Source organism: Henckelia pumila, chromosome 4 (genome assembly GCF_033568475.1).
Source record: "Henckelia pumila isolate YLH828 chromosome 4, ASM3356847v2, whole genome shotgun sequence".
NCBI lineage: Eukaryota > Viridiplantae > Streptophyta > Magnoliopsida > Lamiales > Gesneriaceae > Henckelia > Henckelia pumila.
Window position 1 is genome coordinate 79,438,987 of NC_133123.1, and position 26,003 is coordinate 79,464,989.

General features: G+C 37.8%; 1 protein-coding gene across 1 annotated transcript; it reads right to left on the reverse strand.

Annotated features, from left to right (window-relative positions):
- Positions 1–252: 252 nt before the first annotated feature.
- Positions 253–4,304, reverse strand: LOC140863387 (NADH dehydrogenase [ubiquinone] iron-sulfur protein 7, mitochondrial). Its single transcript, XM_073266781.1, has 2 exons — positions 3,850–4,304; positions 253–728 (listed from the first exon to the last, which is right to left on the reverse strand). The coding sequence occupies exons 1-2, from the start codon at positions 4,248–4,250 to the stop codon at positions 494–496; spliced, it is 636 nt and encodes a 211-aa protein (XP_073122882.1). The 5' UTR covers positions 4,251–4,304; the 3' UTR covers positions 253–493.
- Positions 4,305–26,003: the final 21,699 nt, after the last annotated feature.

Sequence of the window (26,003 nt, forward strand, 5' to 3'; positions counted from 1 at the left end):
TTGACATCACAAGGAATTACACTCATCTCGTGTGTAAAAAAAATCTACTACAATTATTACTGAAATTTCGTAACTTGATATGAAAAATGATTTAAATTCCCTTCAATTTTGTCTGAAGAGCTAGATAAATTTTAATCGAATGGATTTAAAATCTATCATCTCAAATGTATCAATCTGATCACAGCCTTAGGATATAAGAATCAAACCCATGTTAAAATTCTGTGTCTGCAACATACTACTTATCACAACCGATTTAACACATATCACAAACAAGGAGTATCCTTATTCAATATAAATTCCAACAAAATTCATAAGCACCATGACCACATTGTACAATAACAAAACAAGGTTCACACAAGTCATGATGGACAAACAAGTAGAGCATCTGCCTTTCCTTGGCATATACACGTTTGTAAAAAAAACCTCGATGGCGTTTGATTTATTTTCCACAAATACATGCGGCCAAATTTGCCACAATAACAAGCAAGGGCACTTATTTGGTCCACCAGTGAAGGAAATCCTTGCGCCTGTTGATCTTCTTCTGCAGCTGTAGAAGTCCATACAAAAGGGCCTCAGCAGTGGGAGGACAACCGGGAACATAGATGTCGACTGGGACTATCCGATCACAACCTCGAACAACAGAATACGAGTAATGGTAATACCCACCACCATTCGCACAGCTTCCCATGGATATGACCCACCTAGGCTCGGGCATTTGATCATAGACTCTGCGATGGAAAAATTTATACCAAGTGGCCAACTATTTGAAACTTTGAAATATAACCCTATAATTTTATTAATCGAAGTAAACAGTAAATCATGATCCTCTGATTAGATGCATAGCAGAATTCTTACGCTAGAAACTAGTAGAAAGACAAAAAAATTCAAGACTCCATGGGAACAATATCAGATGCTTAATGCTTTTGTGCAAGAATAACGAATATAACTATGTTCTCCAAATAAAATGAAATAAGAAAATAAGATCCCGGAAGCAGGAATGAGTACACAAGATAGCGCACAACCAGTTTTCTCTCTTCCAAATAGTAACTCACCTAATATAATTGTATAAGAGGCCGTCAACCAAATCATTCTTATCTTCATGGCAAAATATATAACATTCTTATCTTGCAGTATATGGCCCTTTTTCCTTCCTAAGCGTATCTAGGATGTTCTGATCCCTCAAAACATATACTCAAAACAGCTATTGAGATAAATATATCAGTGGAATGCACAAATGATTGCAACAATAACGCCGCTTTAAAGCTGAGACATACATGATTTTAAAGTGTCAAGCACATGTAAATTAAGCTTAGAACCCTTTCTTTGAAGATGTCAGAAGAAGCAACATCATCAGAGATTCTAATGAATAAGGACAGAACTGTTATAGATCCAGGAAAACAGAATCCTGATGCATGCGAGTCGAGTTCAGGACATAAGAATGAGATGAACTCTCGCGATGTCATCCATATAAATAGCACTATAACACAGTTTGATTAATATTGAACCCAGCAACAAAAAAGAACAGGACTGAACTGATCTCAAACAAGCTAATTTTCCAAAAGCCTATCCAACAAAAAATTGCTTGCATATATCCCAATTTAATTAAATGGCAACCTTTTATGTAGCTCTGATTGACGTAAAATAAATATTAATCAGATAAATTTTTCCATGAACGTGAATCGTGAAATAAGGGCAATTTTTTCAGTTTGATTCTAGATATGTTATAGCTCTAGCAGTATCTTTTAAAACAGTGTTTTTTGTACACATAATTTAAACGATAGGTGAAAAAAACAGAAGAACCGAGAAATTTAAACCTTTAATAGCTGGTAGTTCAACAAGTAAAAAAACATAACTTAATGGCATGTATCATACAAAAGAAAAATAAGAACGGCGATTTCATACACGATGAACTGGACACCGTGCGTAGCTAAGAAATAAACTAAGGATCAAAGAGCCACTGGCAAATTCCTGTTGTTGTTTTGCTCCTTGAAAAATCAGCACATCCTTAATTTCCTGAAAACAACTCGTTCTCGTCTCATGAATACAAACTGCTTTTACCTGAGGGCTGGATCACACGACCAAAATTTTCAAGCCGTGAATCTTAAAAGCATACATGACAAAGATTGGATACACAAGCACTTGGTTTAAAAAGAGTTCTACTAAGAAGGGCTTTTGTTTGATATTTTTTGAAGAACGAAGAAGCAATTTTGCATTTGGATAAAACTGTGGGTATAAGGTTTTTAAAAAAATAAAAAAAGAAGCAGGATCAGAAGCTCAAAGACGAAGTTTACTTGTTTCAGGCCATTTAAGATTTTTTGAAAAGAAATCCCATCAAATCACTCTTCTTTTTCGCAAAAGTGATCTCGTGAAAAGGAAAATGTTCTTTTGCCCAAAAGAGTTTGTATCCAAGCCCGCTCTTAACCTAAATCGGGATAAATGAAATCAACTCCTCGTGGTTATCCGGACAAAAGGTCATCCGACTGACATTGAGGTGAATGCTTCCCTGGTAACTTCAACTCCCCCATTCAATCCATAGGCTAAAATAATTGTAGTAGTTGTCACATGTTGATAAACTCAGTGGGCATGGAATGATCAAGAAACACAGAGAAAATGGCAAAGGAATGATTATAGTTTGAAGTACCACATGCTTGTCATGATTAAGAAATGAGAAAGGAATGGCCTTGCGATTAATTCATGAGCAACGAGTGGAACATATATTCACATTTGAAGAGTGCGAGTAATGACACTATGGCAATCGCACTATTCAAGCAAACAACATAATGTATGAAATCTGATTAGTCAACTCCTAATTCCCATCCTGATAAAAAGGACACTTGATACGTCACAAGGGAATTTGATTCCCTGGGTGCTCCTAGAATAATATATCCTAAGATATATACTCCCCGTATAACCAACAACAAAGGTTGTATACTACAAGCAGACCTATAAACAATAACACAAATCCTATGGATGTGGAACGTAGCGAGTAGATCTCTGATTTAGCTTAGTCAATATCTGCGCTCAATATAAACCAACTTTAAGACCGATACAAACAAATACAAAAAAGTCAGAAAGCCACATGTCCCATAACATTATACCAAAAAAAAAAAAAAAAGGACTACGTCTACAAAGAAAATTAATTCTTCTAATATTGAGTTGCACTGAAAATGGGAATGAGAATGACATGGCTTAAACTCCAACTTTGCTCTTTTATCGGAAGCTAGCAGGAAGAAACAAAAAAAGCCATTTTTACACATCCACGAATAGGAAAAGTAACCCAAAGCTAATTACAAAGCAGAAAAGAGACTATACCATAAAATAAGATCGAACATCAATAATGGTTGAGACAATCTCAATCTCACTACCAATAATAAGAACTAAAAATAGCCCCATCTGAAAGTGATTCAGAAACTCTTCATTCACCTGGAAGTTAAGAAACTCCGAATTTTCAGATTCCACATGTTTTACACATGATACATTCTGCACTCTTTCAGACACAGTAATGCTTATTTTGCACAAATGAAGGTACATACCTCGCCGACCATCATAGAATAGAAATGTTGAACAAAAAATAGAAAATCATTGATTGAAGGAACAAAACACAGACAAAGCAACTGAAAAATTAAGCAACTCAAAGCATAGGTCACATGATACTTTTTGCACTCTTTCAGACACACTGATGCTTATTTTGCACAAACGTGGGTACATAGCCGGCTGACCATCATAGAATATAAATTTGAACAAAAAATCGAAAATCATTGATTGAAGGAACAAAACACAGGCAGAGCAACTGAAAAATTAACACTCTAAGCTTGAGAAAGGGGGATGAAATAAAAAGTTGAGACTTACTTGCGAAGGGCGGGAGCCATCTTATTGGTGAGAGTTCCGGCAACAATCATGCAATCAGACTGTCTAGGGCTGGGCCTAAAAATGATCCCAAATCGATCCAAATCATAGCGAGCGGCACCTGTGTGCATCATCTCGACGGCGCAGCAGGCCAAACCAAACGTCATGGGCCATATAGATCCCCGACGAGCCCAATTCATTAAATCATCTACCTTGGATATCACGAATTCTGCCGCCTTTGGGAGGCCAGTCGGAGTAGATGTCGACGGCGGGGGGACAGATGCGTAGGGCGTTGGCGCGGAGGAGGACTGGGCCGCAAGAGAAGGGAGGGTTGTATGGATTGACGCGACGGCGGAGCGGTGGGAGAGTAGGCGGTGGGCGTTTAGACGTAGCTGGGTTGCCATATTTCTTGACGAGACAGACTCTGCGCCGCACGGGAATATTTAACCAATTATCTCCGTTTGACTAACATTTTGACAAATAACCTTCACTTAAAAAAGTTTCTTATAAATTAAAAAGAATTATTTCGTAATAAAGTTTAGCAGATAAACACAAATAAACAAAATAATGCAACACATAAATTAATTTCATTAGTTAGAAAAATAGAGAACAAAATCTACGTTGTTGTTCATCAATTCAAATAATGCAACACATAAATTAATTCCATTAGTTAGAAAAAAAAAAGGACAAATTCGATATAATTTTTTATTTTGGTTATATATGTATCCTACAAAAATTTCAAATGAATGAGACCCAAAAATTTAAAATTCACTTTTCCAAAAAAAAAAAAATTGAAATTCACAAACTACATGTCTCTTTTTTAAAATGAAAAAAAAAAAATTTGTATCCTCAAACAGATTTGGTTCAAAGGATAAAACTCATTATATTAGAGTAATTTAAAATTAAATCGACATTCATACGTTGACAATCAAAACAAGTTGCTAAGATCTAAGACCTATCAACGAATGATAATATCAAATGACCAGGGATTGATACCTTCAAATGTCTAATTACACGATTTCGAAAATCGAAAAAACCAATAATAAAATACATTAAATTAAATCACAATAAATATCTATCTTAAGCCTTCCAGCTAGTGGTTTGCATCATATAAACTTTACGCAACAATTCATAATTTAAGGATTTCGATCCAATATGTTCAAAATATAGAACAAACCCATAGATGAACTACAATTAGCCATACTAAAGTAAACCATGATTCTATAAGTACGAAATATAAAGTAATAATAAGAATCATAAAAACATCCACCCCACGAAATTTTGCCATTTAAATTACATCAAGGTTGGGTTGGTTGACATCCAGTCTCTATTGCATTTATAAATGCACGAGACCCATAACAGACTTAATTAACAACCGATTTCTTCCTACTCGCAAATTCTCTAACAAAAGGAATTCTGTTTTTCTTTGTTCTCCCTTTATGGACTTTAACCACAGGAGGTAGTACAGTCATAGAAGCAATATCAACAGGTATGTTTCATTCACTAGAGGAGGGCATTGGATAAACTGTTTCTGTATAGGCCAATGTCCATACATTCGTCGTGTAATAATGCGAGCACAATTTATAAATATTCATATTATGTTGACCTGCAGCTGCTATAGCATGTGAACACTGAAGTTTATCAATGTCAAAAACTCGGCAACGACATGTTCTTCTATTTAATCCCATAACCGCATCATGACCAACTCCAGTGACATGATATTCAAAGGTATTCAATTGGAAAACTTCCATTTTTTGTGACTCAATAAATCTTGATCGTACCGTTCTCTCAGCCCATGGAGTAAGATGCCTAGTTGAGAAATATCAGCTATGCGGCGAGTATTCAACCATGATGAAATAAGATTTTGAATTGCATCCAACATAGCAACTATTGGAAGTTCACGAGATGATGTCAACTTTGCATTTATTGATATATTTTTATCCATTGGTTGTCATTATATTATATCTTGAACCATGAAAATATGATCTTGCCCATTTTTCTCGATGAATGATGTCTTCAAGGTACTTTGTGATGCTTGGATAACTGTTATTCATCTCACCGTATAATTCATCAAACTCCGTCTGTGTGTAAGCTTTAGTTGTTTGCATAAATAGTGCAACTCCACCTGCTTTGGAATTCAGTCTTGTCTTGATGTTTTGTCCAAGGTACAACAAGCAATGACCATATTGCGCTTTTGTAGTGACCCTTACCCGGATCACCTACTAACAGAACTTAGGCATGCAATTAACTTAATTAATCAGATATCAGAATAATCTTGTGGAAACCATAAACATTATACAATCCCAAGTAAAGGAATCTGTAATTTATCCAAATAATATACAACCAAATTGAATAGTTGTATCAACCTCAAAACAACAGAAATAAAACCTAGACGAAGCTTCAGCTGGTCAACCACTGACTAGCCCCTCCTGGATCCACCCGCCTCGTCCAATCGCAAACCTGCCCCATGGAATAGGGTGTCCAGAAACACAGAGTACGAGACGTGAGCATAAAAAGCTCAGTACGAGAGTATGAGTATACATGCATGCAAAGTGAACTCCCTATAAACTCGAGATCAAGGATCAGATAACAGAGACAGACCGGGCCCTGGTATGTAGCACGCTGTGCCATCGCTTCAGGAGGTGGCTCCCATACCATAATACCAGTGGATATGCCGGACCCAAATCGATGGAAGTCCAACCACTAACAGGATAGGGAAAAACCCTACTAACAGACATCTCGAAGGAGATAGCTCAGTATGCAAATGAATGCAGCATAAATCAATGAAATATAAACCATGCAGTCACATAATACATGCATACTCAGTCAGGATATCTCGAACAGTACTTTCGTACCTCAAAACAGTGCAAGCTCTACCAACTCTAGGTCCACGCCTATAGTCTGCTCTACACTGCCAAATGATACTACTATCATTATAGCGCTCTAAAAGCCTTAACTAAGCTATTGCATACTCCTAAATATTTATAGGAAGCAAAAGCTATACCTTCGTCCGTCGTTAGCCCTTTGATGTCGATGCCTCCAGAACTTGGGCACAACTCCGCTACGACTATTGAACGCCTCGACGACTCTCGGGTCAAGCCTAGGAAGACTAGAATTACTCCAATAGGACTAGAATGGAAAGGAAAACTCGGAATTGGAAATTGGAAATGAAGCCTCGGCCTTCTATTTATAGACATCGATCGGAACTTCCGATCCTCGATCGGAACGTCCGAACCTCGATCGGAACGTCCGATCCTGCCATCGGAGCTTTCGAAGATCCTGATCTACCACGTGTCAAAATATCACTTGTTGACTCCGGATAGGGGTGATCGGAGCTTCCGATCTTGCCACACGTCATGCCTGACGTAATATCATCGGAGCTTCCGATCCTGCATCGGAGCTTCCGATCCTGTTCGGAACTTCCGAACTCACCTTCGGAGCTTCCGAACTCTACCCAAGTAATTATGATTAATTCCTTAATTACTAATTGCGATTACGGGCTACTAAATTCTCCCTCACTTAAGATATTTCGTCCTCGAAATCAGATCTTAAGTACTGAATGTACTACAGAAATCAGAAACATTCTTTATTCAAATCAAACGTTTACAGAGTTTGCAACTGAATACAACTAAGAATGAAATCAAAACAACTCAGTATGGTCTTCACGCATCCTGTCCTCAAGCTCCCAAGTAGCTTCCTCAGTGCTTCGGCGCTGCCACTGAACTAAAACCAAAGGAATGACTTTGTTCTGTAAAACCTTATCCTTATAATCCAGGATACGAATAGGTTTCTCAACATAGGTCAAATCCTTGTTCACCTGAATCTCAGACCGCTGCAGAATATGAGATTCATCCGCCACATACCGTCGCAACAGAGATACGTGGAACACGTCGTGAATACTGGATAGATGCGGTGGCAAAGCTAGTCGATAAGCCAAATCGCCAATGCTCTCCAAGATCTCAAACGGACCGATAAACCTGGGAGATAACTTACCCTTAAGGCCAAATCTGAGAATCTTGCGGAAAGGTGACACTCTCAGAAACACTTTCTCCCCGACATCGAACTGCAAAGGCCTACGCTTGATATTAGCATAGCTGGCCTGACGATCCTGTGCAGTCTTAATCCGTTTCTTGATCTGATCAACAATGTCTATCGCCTGCTGGATAAACTCCGGTCCCTCAGCCTGTCTCTCCCCCACTTCTTCCCAGAAGAGTGGAGTACGACAACGTCGCCCGTACAACGCCTCAAAAGGTGCCATCCCAATGCTAGTATGATAGCTGTTGTTGTACGCGAACTCGATCAATGGCAAATGATCCTTCCAGGCTGAACCAAAATCCATAACGCACACTCGAAGAATATCCTCCAAAGTACGGATAGTGCGCTCCAACTGACCATCAGTCTCCGGATGATAGGCTGTACTCAAACTGAGAGTAGTACCCATCGCACGCTGAACACTCCCCCAGAATCTAGAAGTAAACCTGGGGTCCCGATCGCTGACAATGCTCACAGGCACTCCATGAAGTCGAACGATCTCCTGTATGTACAACCGTGCCATACGATCCACATTGTACTCCCGACTATAGGCAATGAAATGCGCTGACTTGGTGAGTCGATCCACCACAACCCAGATAGCATCACAGTTCCTTGGGGATACCGAAAAACTGGTCACAAAGTCCATTGTGATAAACTCCCATTTCCATTCAGGAATAGGCAAACTGTGAAGCAATCCTCCAGGTTGTCGGTGCTCTGCCTTGACCTGTTGACACACCAAACATCTCGAAACAAACTGATAAACACTGCGTTTCATTCATTTTCATCAGAAACGAGTACGTAGATCCTTGTACATCTTGTTGCTCCCAGGATGAATACTCAACTTAGTGCGATGTGTCTGAGACAAAATCTCCTCTCGCAGCTCTTCATCCTGCGGAATCACAAGCCTACCAGACAAACACAGAAAGCCATCTGACTGATAATGAAATCCAGACGAGCTACCCTCGTTAGCTAAACGAGCTAAACGCTGGATCTTCGAATCAGACATCTGAGCATCTCGGATCCGCGAATACAAAGCTGGCTCAGATAGTATTGCAAACATCTGGATACTCTGCATACCTTTCTTATGCTTGAAGGTATGACCTGAAGTACAACAGTCACTGATCGCACTAGACATCGAACAAGTTTAAAGTGCGGATAGTCGCACCTTGCGACTCAAAGCATCAGCGGTGAGATTAGCAGCTCCCGGATGGTACTTAATCTCGCAATCATAGTCCTTAAGCAAGTCCATCCAACGTCTCTGCCTCATGTTCAACTCTGCCTGAGTGAACAAATACTTGAGACTCTTATGATCGGTGAAGATCTCAAATTTCTCGCCATACAGATAATGACGCCAGATCTTCAAAGCGAACACAATGACTGCCAATTCCAAATCATGGACTGGATAGTTGTCCTCATGAAGCTTCAGCTGTCTAGAAGTGTGTGCGATCACATGCCCATTCTGAGTCAGGACACAACCTAACCCCTGAAGAGAAGCATCCGTGTATACCACATACCCTCCAGATCCTGACGGTAATGCCAACACCGGCGCAGAAGTCAACCGTCGTCGAAGCTCACAGAAATTCTCCTCACACTCGGAGGACCACTCGAAATCCACACCCTTGCGGGTAAGCTGCGTCAAAGGTCGAGCTAGTTGAGAGAAATTCAGAATGAAGCGACGATAATACCCTGCTAGACCCAGAAAACTACGGATCTCAGCAACTGTCGTCGGACGCGACCAATTAAGTACCGCTTCAATCTTGCTTGGATCAACAGAAATCCCCTCCCTGGATATGATATGGCCAAGAAAGACCACTCTATCCATCCAGAACTCACACTTGCTCAGCTTGGCGTACAACTGCTCATCTCGAAGAGTCTGTAGTACCAACCGCAAGTGAGAAACATGCTCTTCCATATTACGCGAATACACCAAGATGTCGTCAATGAAGACCACGACAAACTTGTCCAAATACTCCCTGAAGACACGGTTCATCAAATCCATGAATATAGCCGGCGCATTAGTCAAACCAAATGGCATCACTAGAAACTCGTAATGCCCATAGCGAGTACGAAATGCAGTCTTGGCTACGTCCTGATCACGGACTTTCAACTGATGATACCCAGATCTCAAGTCAATCTTGGAGTAAACTGACGTGCCCTGCAACTGATCAAAACTCGATTCAGCTGCCGATAGTCAATGCACAACCGCATCGACCCATCCTTCTTCTTTACAAAGAGAACAGGAGCTCCCCAAGGAGATACACTAGGACGAATGTACCCCTTGTCCAAAAGATCCTGTAGCTAATTCTTCAACTCACGCATCTCTAACGGAGCCAGACGATACGGTGCTCGAGAAATAGGTGAAGTACCTGGCACCAACTCTATGCCAAACTCGACTTCCCTAACAGGAGGAAAACCCGGAATCTCATCAGGAAAAACGTCTGGAAATTCATCCACAACAGGAATGCTCTCTATCCCAATACTCTCAGCGGACAAATCAACTGCATAGATAAGGTAGCCTTCCCCGCCAGACTCTAGAGCTCGATAGGCTCTCAAAGCTGATACCAAAGGCATCGGGGGTCGCGCTACCTCACCATAGAAAAACCAGCTCTCACTCCCCTCCGGATGAAAGCGTACTAATTTCTGATAGCAGTCCACTGAATCTCGATAGGTAGTCAACATATCTATTCCAAGAATGCAATCAAAGTCTTCCATCGCCAGGACCATGAGATTCGCTAACAGAATGTTACCCTCGAACTCTAAAGGGCAACCCATCACTAGACGCTTAGCCAAAGCAGATTGGCCCGTCGGAGTAGAAACAGACATCACTATGTCTAGTGCAATGCATGGTAACTTATGCCTCTTAACAAAACGTGCAGAAATGAAGGAATGAGATGCACTAGTGTCAATAAGTACAAGAGCAGGTATACCATAAAGCAGAAATGTACCTGCGATGACTTTCTCATTCTCCTCCACTGCCTGATCATGCCTCAAGGCAAACACCTGGCCAGAAGCTCGTGGCCTCAAATGAGAACTCCCAGCAGGCTGTCCCTGCGACCTCTGCTGAATGGTGGCCTGAGAACCAGATCCTGAACCAGAACCAGAACTGCCTCCCCCAGACAATGGACAATCCCTCCGGATATGACCAGTCTCTCCACAACGGAAACAAGCTCCAGAAGCTCTGCGGCACTTGTCGGATGGATGGTTCTTCCCACAGTGATCACACTTGTCCTTCTTACCGAAACGGACAACACCTCCAGAACCAGAGGAAGAAGTAGATCCAGACTTCTTAAAAGTTTGGGCACGGGGACCCAAAGAACTAGCAGGCCTCGACTGAGGGAAAGACCTGTTCCGCCGAATGCTGTCCTCCGCCTGGTGACAACGGCTCACCAAACCTTCGTAGGACATGTCGTCGCCAACCGCCACACGGTCATGGATCTCAGGGTTAAGGCCCTGAAGGAACATATTATATTTCATCTCTGAGCTATCAGCAATCTCGGGGCAATAGGATAGCAGATCAAAGAACTTCTGTTGATACTCATCGATAGACATGGCTCCCTATCGCAGACTCAGTAGCTCGCCTTCCTTCGACTGACGGAGTGCAGGAGGAAAATACCGCTTTTGGAAAGCTGTGCGGAACTCGGCCCAGGTGGCCACTCCTCTCGCCGCAACAAAAGGTGCAGAAGTAAACCTCCACCACCTGCGCGCATGCCCATCCAGAAGATAGCCAAGGGTCTCCATCTTCTGCTCCTCGGTGCATTGAAAAGTCTGAAAAGTCGTCTCCATGCGGTTTAACTAGTTCTCCGCATCCTCCGGAGACTCACCTCCAACTAAGGGCTTAGGACCCATAGCTAGGAATCGACGCACAGTGAAACGCTCATCGTCATGATGACGATGACGCCGTTCTCGACGATTCTCTCGGTAGGCATCACCCCAACGCCCACCAATACTGCCATGAGAACTCTGGTCATCACGATTTGCCATCTACAAAAATACCTCATGATGAGACTAAATCCCAAGAATACTTTTGCATGCTCTGATACCATAAATGTAGTGACCCTTACCCGGATCACCTACTAACAGAACTTAGGCATGCAATTAACTTAATTAATCAGATATCAGAATAATCTTGCGGAAACCATAAACATTATACAATCCCAAGTAAAGGAATCTGTAATTTATCCAAATAATATACAACCAAATCGAATAGCTGTATCAACCTCAAAACAACAAAAATAAAACCTAGACGAAGCTCCAGCTGGTCAACCACTGACTAGCCCCTCTTGGATCCACCCGCCTCGTCCAATCGCAAACCTGCCCCATGGAATAGGGTGTCCAGAAACACAGAGTACGAGACGTGAGCATAAAATGCTCAGTACGAGAGTATGAGTATACATGCATGCAAAGTGAACTCCCTATAAACTCGAGGTCAAGGATCAGATAACAGAGACAGACCGGGCCCTGGTATGTAGCACGCTGTGCCGTCGCTTCAGGAGGTGGCTCCCATACCATAATACCAGTGGATATGCCGGACCCAAATCGATGGAAGTCCAACAACTAATAGGATAGGGAAAAACCCTACTAACAGACATCTCGAAGGAGATAGCTCAGTATGAAAATGAATGCAGCATAAATCAATGACATATAAACCATGCAGTCACATAATACATGCATACTCAGTCAGGATATCTCGAACAGTACTTTCGTACCTCAAAACAGTGCAAGCTCTACCAACTCTAGGTCCACGCCTATAGTCTGCTCTACACTACCAAATGATACTACTATCATTATAGCGCTCTAAAAGCCTTAACTAAGCTATTGCATACTCCTAAATATTTATAGGAAGCAAAAGATATACCTTCGTCCGTCGTTAGCCCTTTGATGTCGATGCCTCCAGAACTTGGGCACAACTCCGCTACGACTATCGAACGCCTCGACGACTCCCGGGTCAAGCCTAGGAAGACTAGAATTACTCCAATAGGACTAGAATGGAAAGAAAAACTCGGAATTGGCAATTGGAAATGAAGCCTCGGCCTTCTATTTATAGACATCGATCGGAACTTCCGTTCCTCGATCGGAACGTCCGAACCTCGATCGGAACGTCCGATCCTGCCATCGGAGCTTCCGAAGATCCTGATCTGCCACATGTCAAAATATCACTTGTTGACTCCGGATAGGGGTGATTGGAGCTTCCGATCCTGATTGGAGCTTCCGATCCTGCCACACGTCATGCCTGACGTAATATCATCGGAGCTTCCGATCCTGCATCGGAGCTTCCGATCCTGTTCGGAACTTCCGAACTCACCTTCGGAGCTTCCGAACTCTACCCAAGTAATTATGATTAATTTCTTAATTACTGATTGCGGTTACGGGCTACTACAGCTTTCTTGTATGTCGAGGCAAGACCATTAATGATTCCTTTATGCCTATCGAAATAAAAACCAGGTCATCATCATCAGGTATCAACTCATGCAACTTCTCAAAGAACCAAGTCCAAGATTCTTCACTTTCTAAATCAAAAACTGCCCAATCAATGGGATATTGGTAGTGGTTTCCTTCATGTGCAGTTGCTATAAGCAGAACACCTTATTATTTACCTTTCAAATATGTGTCATCAACTGATATGACCTTTCTCATGTATTTAAATCCATCAACACATATACGGTATTCCAGGAACATGTATTTGAAGTTAGGGGTGGGCACGGGTCGAGTATTTCGGGTTTCGGGTAGTTCGGATCGGGTACCCGATCAATCGGGTAGTGTTTTATACTATCCAAAACCGAACCGATTAAGTCGGGTTCGGTTTGGGTTCGGGTTACCCGTTTTTAAAAAAAATGCAAAAATGGATGCAAATTTTGTATAATCTCCAGGTGTTGGGCTACTGTGGGTGGAGTGTTTGGAAATCTAAGAAATAATACTTTTGAGGAATTTGGACGGGTAGAGATAGATTTGGAGATGGTTTCAAAAGCTTTGGTTCCTGAGCAACCGAGGGTAACTCCTTTTGTTTTTAAGTTTGTTTTTTAGTAGTTAATTAATTAATTTATTCTGAATGGTAATGAATTCGGCTGATTTTGTGGTTGTATCTACTTTTCATTTACTGAAATGGGTTAGCGAATTTTAATTAGGATTTTTCGGATTTATATTCTTCATCAATTTTCGGTAGAATCTTGATTCTTGAATGGAACATTATGATATGCCATATGCGGGGAATTTAATTTATTTTACTGCTTTCAAATTCCAATGTCGTTATTCTTATTTTTATTAATTTAATTTATTTTAATGCTTTCAAGTTCCAATGTCGTTATTCCAATTTTTATTAGTTTTTTATTTTGTATATTTTTACGCATTCAATTCTTGAAATATTTTTCGGTGGTTTTTTTGTAGTTTGGGAATTAATAAAGCTGTGTTCCTCCTTTTGATTTAATATAATTTATATATTTTTTAAATAAATTAAAAAAATAGGGTAGTCGGGTACCCGATCGGGTAGTTCGGGTAGCATTTTACTACCCGAAACCGATCCGACTAAATATTAGTCGGGTTCGGTTACTACCCGAACCCGATTAAAAACCCGATCTACCCGATTTTTGCACCCGGTCGGGTTCGGGTCGAGACCCGAAGTACCCGATTTGATTGCTCACCCCTATTTGAAGTTGTCATCAGAGTTGACCTTCAATATGTTGTTGACCCGGGATTTACTTGCTCGAGCATATAGCAGGGAGTAATCTAAAACTTTCAACAGGATCTCCTCTCAACTGATTTATAGCAAGTTGTTTCCCCTTCCACACTTTAAAGTAGCTAATCTCGGCACCATTATTTTTCATCATTGTTCTTATTGCTTTTCAAAAAGCATTTTTTGTTGCCCTCTAACATTTTTGACTAATGTATCTACTACTATAACTGCACTCGCTTGTCGGTGTCTCCTCCTCCTATTAGCCAAGTCACAAGTATGCTTATTGCAATAAGTTCGGATTGAAAAACGTGATGACTCCTTGTTCTTTATCGCTACATGAACTTTCCAACTGCAAGTATCATCTATACATCTTACCTAATACATTAGTCATTGTGGATCTTACAATCATCTCAAATAAAGCTTTCATGGCTATATTATGCAATTCTCTTTGAACATCTTTTTGCAGTTGAACTCTTTGCCAACTGAAAAATTAGATTCATCCGTAAAACTAAATACCTGCTCGTTGCTAGAACCAAACAAAGAATTCTGGTCATCACCAGCTACTAATTCAGACTGATGGATCTCAAATTCAGCACTTTGTGTGACACTACAGTTCACATTCTGACTCGTTTTTTCTCCAACGACGTGTTCTTCATTCCCATTTTTCACATGCTCGTTGCTAGTCTGCTAGATGGTATCTCATCACCATTACTTAATATAAAGACACCATCAAAATGTTCATCTGGATAAACATCAGCATTAGCATAATCACCATGTTCATCACAATGATCATATCCATGTAGGCAGAATTCAGGATCACCATTACAATCATTGTCAATAGATACACTTAGTTTAGAACCATCACAATCATTACAATCAAGTAAACCATTTGCATAATCGACATTAGTGTCACAATTAATTAGAATTTTTTCCGCTATTTTTACGTGAAGCAAAGGCCTATGATGTGCATCACCAAATAATAGATATGTCTGTAGACACTTGTCACCACTGAAATATATAGGATCAAAAATATATGTTGGAAATTGTTATTGAATGAATTGTGGAAATAATGGGCTTGAAAAATCTTGTCTCAAATGGCTTGAAAAGTTTGTCCCAAGTGTTACAAATAATTTGAATTTGGTGAAATAAATTGAAGGGAAATGGGGAATTGGTTGTTCCACATTGGAACAACTTCAATTTGTTGCTCACCTTATATAATCCAACTTTGGATTATGGGATTGGGTCCTTAGGGCACCAGATGTTTTGTAAAGGGGCAAACGCTAATCGATGCAACAAACACACACGCGCGCGAGCGCGGCTGGCCGGCTCGGCTCAGCGAGGCGAGGTCTTATGATCAATTATTCTTTTTGAATAAAATTTGGTTAAAGGAGAAAAAAAATTAATAAACAAAATTTATTTATTTTTAGTGCGCTCGATCAGTAAGAAACTACCGACCGAGCGCAACCCTCGCTTGCGAAGCAGTAGGTTGGCCAAAAGTTGGGCGACCGATCGGTGAAAAATAACCGATCGAGCGCACCCTTATTTGAGCGAGACAAAAAGGTTGTCAAAAGTGGGGCGCTCGGTCGGTTAAATTTGACCGACCGAGCGCACCTTCTGCAGTCCAAAAAGTCACGACTGTTTTTGGGCTTTTTTTTGTTATGGGTTGCATCCTTACGCCTTAAAACATGTTGTTTCGTGTATAAGTCTATATATATGGTGGTTATAACATAGAAAACGATAGACAGAACATCTGATAACGTATACATCAGATTTCTGAAAAATCTCTCCCTCACTTTCTCAAAGAAAAATTGAAACTTATTTTCGTTCGCTGAAGTTCAGGATATTTGTAGTGCTGCTATATCACGATCGTTAGTCGTTGTATCTTAGGGACGATTGCCGCCAACGTTGAGCACTATTTGTAAGGCCCGAAAATATTGAATATATTAATTATGGGATTTGAGAATTAAATTCCATATTATGGGCTAATATTGATTTGAGAAGTTATGAAAATGATAGATTTAATTTCCGAGCCGAAAATATTTCATTTGGAATTTTCCGGATTTTGAGAATTAAATTCCGAGAATTCTTAAATTAAACGAATAAATATTCGATTTGAATATTTATGGAATTTGAGATTAAATTCCATATTTTTGAAATTAAAGAAGATTAATTTTTGAAGATACAACCCGATCAGGGACTGATTTGCAAATATCGAAGTTGCAAGGGCTAAAGTGCAAATGGCCGAGATTATTTAATTAATTCAAATTTAATTTATTTTAATCCGAGTATATTTAATTTGGGAATATTTAGAGTTTCGATTTTAATTCTAATATTCTTAAATTATTTTGGATTAAAATTGAATTAAAAAGAAGGCCGAGGACTGAATTGCAATTAATGAAGACTTGAGGGACTAAATTACAATTAAGCAATATATATCCGATTATTACAGATAATAATCAGAATTCATACGTGTATTCTTCAGAATGAATTCATAATTGAAGAACAAAGTTCGACCCTCTTCCATTTCTTTTGAGTTTTGATTTTCAAACGTCGATAACTTTTGATCCGATCGTCCGATTTCAATTCCGAAAGATGTTCTGGAATCCTTGCAACGAGGGCTTCGATTTGATGTAAGTATTTAATCATCTCGGCATGTTTTGAAGATCGAAATATGGCAGAGATCAGATTATGAATTTATGTTAGTGTTCTTGAGTTGTATGCCGTTCGATATCGAAGTCGGAGTGAAAATGAATTAAGGAATGAACTTGTTATGATGTCCAGCTTGTATTTGATATACTTAGCTGCTGTTATAAGGATTAGAATGATGTATTAATGATTTTAAATGGATGTATGAATTGGATTGAAGTTAAATAAGTTAGATTCGAATTCGATATTTCGTCGGTTACCGATTTTTGATCGCTACGCCGTCGATTAATGTTTTAAAGCCGGTTTGATAGCCTATGACTGAGATAAGACATTGTTTGAAATGTTATCAATGATATAGCATTTTTATTTCTCAGTTTTAGATGAGTTTCGAAGGCTAACGACTCACGACTCCGAGTTGTACCGAATAAGAAGAAGTTGAAGTTTGAAATGATGTTGATTGAATTATATTGATGATTTTGACTCGATTCTGAAATGATTGACTAGAATGAAGATTGATATGAATGTTTTGATGCTATATTTCAGAGTTTAATATGAGACTATTGACTCAAGAACCTCAACTTGAAACCAAAGAAGAAGTGATCAAGATTGAAGTGAATTTGATTGAAGATTGATTGATGTTTGAATGATCAAATTTTTGTAGGAGTTATTGTACTTCCTATCCAGATGTGAAACATGACAAACTCGAGAATGAAAGGTATAAGACGACATCGAGATTCAGGACTATGATACTCAAGATTGATGAATCTTGAGTAGTCCGCCAAATCACATACTGATTATGTTTTATTTTTGATTGAGAACTTGTTATTGTTCTTGTTGTTCCATCACAGGTAGTGGATCATTATTTGATTATGATATGAGAATGATACGAATTGATTCTATGTCGGGATCGGAGGACGCCCTTATTTTCGAATCCGGAATGATTTCGAAAGATGGATATCCATGTCAAGATCGGATACGAATCTTGATGGCAACGAAGTGATAAGAATCAATTCTTGAGATAGCGCGCTATAGAAATTCAAAGAATAGATTGAGAGATTGTGATGTTTATATCTGAATCGATATATGCGTTAATTACTCTACTTTTTGAGTTGATATGATTTATTTAACGCTTTATATGTCGATTATACTGAGAATTATATTCTCACCGGAGTTTATCCGGCTGTTGTTTTGTTTTGTATGTGTGCATCATAACAGATGGGGCAGGAGCTAGTTTGAGATGACGATGATATCTCGGGAGCGAGAGTTAGCAAGTGTGGACTCGGGTTTAAGATGAAGAATGGTAGTGAGACAACATCAAACTTAATATGAAGTTATAGACTTGAAGCTCACATTTGAGTCTTTGTGTAGCTTGCTCGGTTAATGTCTATTATGCTATTCAATTGATGTATTAAATGCATGATTTGATACTTGAAACTTTATACATGTTGATATGCATGTTTTAGAATTTATAAACCATGATTTGAGTTGATCATGAAGGCATTTGGACTGATGTGCAAGATTTGATAGCAGAATATTATTGTTGTTATTTTCTGGAAATGGCTCCCGCTCGATCGGGTAAATGTTACCGATCGAGCGAGGCCTGTTTTTATCAGGCAGAAACCTTGATTTTTCCTGTTCGCTCGATCGGTAAGATTTGACCGATCGAGTGAGACCAAAATTGATGCAGACCCGAGAGTTTGATGTTTATAGCTCGCTCGATCGGTGAAGTTTGACCGATCGAGCGAGGCTCCGAATTTTTTTTTTTAAAAAAAATTATGCTCTTGATTTATTATCTTTTAATTGTTTGATTATTGTTTAATTAATTATTAGTTGCCCTAAGACAAGATTAGCAACCCGAGGTCCTCACAACAGGTGGTATCAGAGCGTAGGTTCTGGACTGAGATAGAAGCTGAGCAGGGTAGAGTGAGTCACATGCATTTATAGTATTGCATGATTATGCAATATTTGATTCGATGATTTAATAAATTGCATGTGTTATTGATCTACTTGTGAAAATGAATTGATTAATTTACTGATTTGTAAATTGTCGAATTCTTATTGATGTTATTATAAGAATTTTTCCGGGTGATGTAAGCACCCAGAATCGAAAAGAACAGTGTTCTTTGGGTGATGTAGGCACCCCAGACTGATAGTATAGTATGGCCAGACTGAACAGAATGCTATGGTCAGATTGAACAGAACTGTATTATTGCTCAGCTGAATGAAGTATCTCTGATTGAACAGAACAGAACAGCATATTAGCCAATGAATAGATGTTATGGCAGGTGGAAGTTGGCCTGTAGAACTTGATCAATCGTTCAGATACCTGAAAGATACAGATGAATGATGTATCCGATTGATTGAATACCAACTTCGAAACCTAGCAATCAGTTGATGAAGTTTGATAAAGAAATGATGAAAGAACAGAGGTATTTTAATTTGTTGATAAGTGCTTAGAACATGAGTTTTGTTTATAGTTCTGTGCCACAATAGATAGAAATGATCAAAAAGACAAATATACCCATTAGAAGTCGAATATTTTGAATATTTGAATCTTGAAGAATGCCTTATTTGATTTTCAAGTTTACTACAATTCTTGAATTGTTGATGATGATGATGAAGAAGCTCAACATTGAATTGTTAGTTATAGCTTGGATTTGAGAATTATGTCTAAATAAATTTTGACGACTGAAACATTTTATGAAAGACATAGATAATTCTAAGAGAACTGAATTTGAATGATGAGGCAGAAAGAATGAAATTGTAGACATGCCATAGTGTGTGAGAGAAACACATATTTAGCTACAATTTTTATTCCAGAAGTATACAGAGGATCAAAATGAAATTGCACCTGAGAATGAAATTGCAGGTAACAGATTTATTTTGTTTTAACCTGTTTATGTTATTGGTGCAATAGATATATGATAGCTGGAAGCTGTGTTATATCTTACCTCTGTATCAGAAAAGAGACTTTGTGAATTGAACTGAAGAATAGAACTACTGAATTGATGAAATGAGACTGAACATGATTTTGCATCGATGAACTGAAACTGAATATGATTGTGTTCATATTGAAATATCTGTTTATGTTGCATGATAGATGATGATGCAATAATCGAACACAGATTAGCAGAAGAATTAATGATAAGAAGCGATGAAAAATTAGATCAGTAAGAACATAATGTGCATATGAATATGAAGATATGATATAGAATCTCGAATTAAGATTCTGTGATTTCGGTTTGATATATGCTTTTGATTACAGAAATATTCCGAAATCAGTATATTCGATGCACTAGATATGTTCAAGATCTAATTAGCATTGATAAGTATGCTAATGAATAGAGATTACAGATATATTCCAGTAAGCTTTTCGATGTTAGTTTAAATTGTGAACTGGAACTCAGTAGCGACTTGAGGAATTGATGAATTTATGAATTACCGACTTGATGAGATTATGAACTGAATATTGATCTAGAGGTTTATAAAATAGATGATGATATGAAAATCAGTTACAGATGAGTCTTTTCTTTGATTATGCTGAATCAATTACATAAACTGGAGATATAATTCTTGAAATGATTAAATATTGATTGGCTCTCATGGCACATTGCTTTCATTTAGAGCCTGTGTTGATTCACTCATTCTGAGTTGGGTGATGCAAATGAGTTGTTTTCACTTTGCAGAGTTTGTTATCCAGGAAATTTGATTTTTGGATGACCTTGATTGAGAGATTTTCTCAATCTTGATTTATTTCTTTTGATTTTGAGAATTATTGATCTTTTGATGATATTTCAGCATATTTTAGATTGTTGGCTCGTAACTGATAGAAGAATTTGAATATGATCCATAATTTTTGGGTTAGATGATATGAATTGTCAGTATTTTGGAGATAGAAATGAGAAATGAAATAGGAATCCGATGAATTGATTTCAGATTTCTGTATATTCTGGTTTGAATACTCGGATGAATATATAACCAATCAGAATGATTTTCGATTGAAAGTAAGCCAGAACTATTCAGAAGATGAAAGAAACACAGAAAGTAAACTGAAGCGATGAGAATTTAGTAAAGAATGCCAGATTGAGATATGAATTGAAGCCTTAGATCAGAATGAATGAATTCTATTATGATTGATTATTTGATTGTGCCTGATATTTCCGAAAAGAGATATCATAATTTGAAGAAATGCACAACAATGAATTCAATATTCATCCGATAATTGTTTTATCAGACGATAAAGCAAATAGAAGTAACAGAATTAGTACGTTTTCGAAGTTAACCGTACAGAGAGTTTCCGATGAATTTAAAAATCGTTGACCAGATGAATTCAGTGATAGTTTAGAAACTCCAGAAGTGTTATGAGATCATGCTTTGAAAGAATATTGTGCGAAACTACCATGATGAAACAGTATAGATGAGGTAAACAGGTGGTAGTTATGAACAGATTTATTAAAATTAATGTATACGATGATCTGTCTGTATGATCAAATCACTGAATTGTGATTAGATTCGTTGCAATAAGAACAGTAAGCTACGAAATAATGTTTCAGATTGAAACATTGGGTTTGCTATTAAATTGTAATACAGATGATCAGAAGACTTTGAGTACTTTTTGAGGTAAAGGTACAAAATATTATTGTTGAATTGGAAGAATAGTCAGAGAAGATGAATCGAAGTGCGAGAATGAACTTTATCTGTCATGATACCGATTATCAACATATCTGAATACTTTGAAATCTGTGAATGCAGCGTATTGTACTCTGATTAATAGATAGTTCGAATAAACTAATCAGCTTTGTAGAATACACTGTATGAGATGTGAATAACAGCTGTCTATTCAGATCTGTGACAAAGAAAGAGATATGATGAAATTACAGGAATGATAAAAATCTATTGTCAAGATTAAGACTTTAGATTTATTCGACATAATGTGGCATCGATTGATTGACTGATGTTCTGAGAGTTGGTTATATGTGATTTTGAGATAATGCTATGATGATATGATGAAAAGAAATCCGATTTCTTTGTGTTGAAATGATACTACTGAAGTATATGACATCAGATCAGACATGATTTGTCGATATTAGATCAGATGTGATTTGAGGAACACAAAGATGATAAATATGAATCTGTATGAAGCGAGAACAATGAAAAAGAATTAGAATTAGTAATTGAATGATAGATATAACTGTTGAAGCTGAAACTGATTAGTTAAGCGGAAAAGTTATTCTTGAAACATCATTCAATTCAGAATAGAGAAAGAGCAGAGTTGAATTTACAGATTCAAAATATGAAGTTGAATACTGACCTTGAAACGATGAACTAAATGACGGTGTAGACTTGATATGTTTTCTATGCATAACATAGAATGATAAAGAGAATGAAACAAGTCATCACTGAAGCTGAATTTCATTGACTGAGAGGTTAGACAGAATTGATGATTTGATTGAAAGCTTAATTCCTTTCAGCTTGATATGATGGATCTGATTTGTTCCACATATCCAAGTTAAGGAAGTATCAGTTTAATTTTTTTCTATGTACTTTAATCAAATGAAATAGATAGCGAGGAGATTCTGAGTTAAGTTGAATATTCAACAGATCCTTGATTAAGGAGAAAATTAACTCAGAAAGAATTTTTTTTAGTGAATTAAAGTACAAGAGATTAGAAGCAGATTCGAAGAAAAAAAAATCTGATAGGAGATAAAGAGATAAGATACGAAGATTAGAGTTGGATGATTGAATTGAGAATCACTTCAGATAATCATTCAGTCTATCAGATTGAATAGTTCGATTGAATCTTAGAGGGGAGAAATTGTAAGGCCCGAAAATATTGAATATATTAATTATGGGATTTGAGAATTAAATTCCATATTATGGGCTAATATTGATTTGAGAAGTTATGAAAATGATAGATTTAATTTCCGAGCCAAAAATATTTCATTTGGAATTTTTCGGATTTTGAGAATTAAATTCCGAAAATTCTTAAATTAAACGAATAAATATTCGATTTGAATATTTATGGAATTTGAGATTAAATTCCATATTTTGGAAATTAAAGAAGATTAATTTTTGAAGATACAACCCGATCAGGGACTGATTTGCAAATATCAAAGTTGCAAGGGCTAAAGTGCAAACGGCCGGGATTATTTAATTAATCCAAATTTAATTTATTTTAATCCAAGTATATTTAATTTGGGAATATTTAGAGTTTCTATTTTAATTCTAATATTCTTAAATTATTTTGGATTGAAATTGAATTAAAAAGAAGGCCGATGACTGAATTGCAATTAATGAAGACTTGAAGGACTAAATTGCAATTAAGCAATATATATCCGATTATTACAGATAATAATCAGAATTCATACGTGTATTCTTCAGAATGAATTCAGAATTGAAGAACAAAGTTCGACCCTCTTCCATTTCTTTTGAGTTTTGATTTTCAAACGTCGATAACTTTTGATCCGATCGTCCGATTTCAATTCCGAAAGATGTTCTGGAATCCTTGCAACGAGGGCTTCGATTTGATGTAAGTATTTAATCATCTTGGCATGTTTTGAAGATCGAAATATGGCAGAGATCAGATTATGAATTTATGTTTGTGTTCTTGAGTTGTATGCCGTTCGATATCGAAGTCGGAGTGAAAATGAATTAAGGAATGAACTTGTTATGATGTCCAGCTTGTATTTGATATACTTAGCTGCTGTTATAAGGATTAGAATGATGTATTAATGATTTGAAATGGACGTAAAAATTGGATTGAAGTTAAATAAGTTAGATTCGAATTCGATATTTCGTCGGTTACTGATTTTTGATCGCTACGTCGTCGATTAATGTTTTAAAGCCGGTTTGATAGCCTATGACTGAGATAAGACATTTTTTGAAATGTTATCGATGATATAGCATTTTTATTTCTCAGTTTTAGATGAGTTTCGAAGGCTAACGACTCACGACTCCGAGTTGTACCGAATAAGAAGAAGTTGAAGTTTGAAATGATGCTGATTGAATTATATTGATGATTTTGACTCGATTCTGAAATGATTGACTAGAATGAAGATTGATATGAATGTTTTGATGCTATGTTTCAGAGTTTAATAGGAGACTATTGACTCAAGAACCTCAACTTGAAACCAAAGAAGAAGTGATCAAGATTGAAGTGAATTTGATTGAAGATTGATTGATGTTTGAATGATCAGATTTTTGTAGGAGTTATTGTACTTCCTATCCAGATGTGGAACATGACAAACTCGAGAATGAAAGGTATAAGACGACATCGAGATTCAGGACTATGATACTCAAGATTGATGAATCTTGAGTAGTCCGCCAAATCACATACTGATTATGTTTTATTTTTGATTGAGAACTTGTTATTGTTCTTGTTGATCCATCACAGGTAGTGGATCATTATTTGATTATGATATGAGAATTATACAAATTTATTCTATGCCGGGGTTGGAGGACGCCCTTATTTTCGAATCCGGAATGATTTCGAAAGATGGATATCCATGTCAAGATCGGATATGAATCTTGATGGCAAAAAAGTGATAAGAATCAATTCTTGAGATAGCGCGCTATAGAAATTCAAAGAATAGATTGAGAGATTGTGATGTTTATATCTGAATCGATATATGCGTTAATTACTCTACTTGTTGAGTTGATATGATTTATTTAACGCTTTATATGTCTATTATACTGAGAATTATATTCTCACCGGAGTTTATCCGGCTGTTGTTTTGTTTTGTATGTGTGCATCACAACAGATGGGGCAGGAGCTAGTTTGAGATGACGATGATAGCTCGGGAGCGAGAGTTAGCAAGTGTGGACTCGGGTTTAAGATGAAGAATGGTAGTGAGACAGCATCAAACTTGATATGAACTTATAGACTTGAAGCTCACATTTGAGTCTTTGTGTAGCTTGCTCGGTTAATGTCTATTATGCTATTCAATTGATGTATTGAATGCATGATTTGATACTTGAAACTTTATACATGTTGATATGCATGTTTTAGAATTTATAAACCATGATTTGAGTTGATCATGAAGGCATTTTGACTGATGTGCAAGATTTGACAGCAGAATATTATTGTTGTTATTTTCTGGAAATGGCTCCCGCTCGATCGGGTAAATGTTACCGATCGAGCGAGGCCTGTTTTTATCAGGCAGAAACCTTGATTTTTCCTGCTCGCTCGATCGGTAAGATTTGACCGATCGAGCGAGACCAAAATTGATGCAGACCCAAGATTTTGATGTTTATAGCTCGCTCGATCGGTGAAGTTTGACCGATCGAGCAAGGCTCCGAATTTTTTTAAAAAAAAAAAAAAAAAATTCTGCTCTTGATTTATTATCTTTTAATTGTTTGATTAATTGTTTAATTAATCATTAGTTGCCCTAAGACGAGATTAGCAACCCGAGGTCCCCACACTATTAAAAGGCAATTTCGTCTTGCGTATAGAGAGTTTCTCTCGCCTCAACTTTGTTCATCATTTTCGCTGCTGTTGTTGCTGTTGACATTCAAGTTTTCAGAATTTGGAATACTTCCTTATAACAATCGCAAGACGAAATTTTGTATTTCTCGGATTCTGAAGATGTCTACCGTTTCTTTCACTCCGCTCGCTTCCGCCCCCGCACATGGAGAAAAGCCGCCAAAGTTTTCTGGTGCCGACTTCAAACGTTGGCAGCAGAAGATGTTATTCTATCTGACCACACTAAATCTGTCCAGATTTCTGAAGGAGGATCCTTCTGTCGTCGTTGAAGGCGATTCTGACACCCAAAGGAGGACCGCAGTTGATGCATGGAACCACAACGATTTTCTG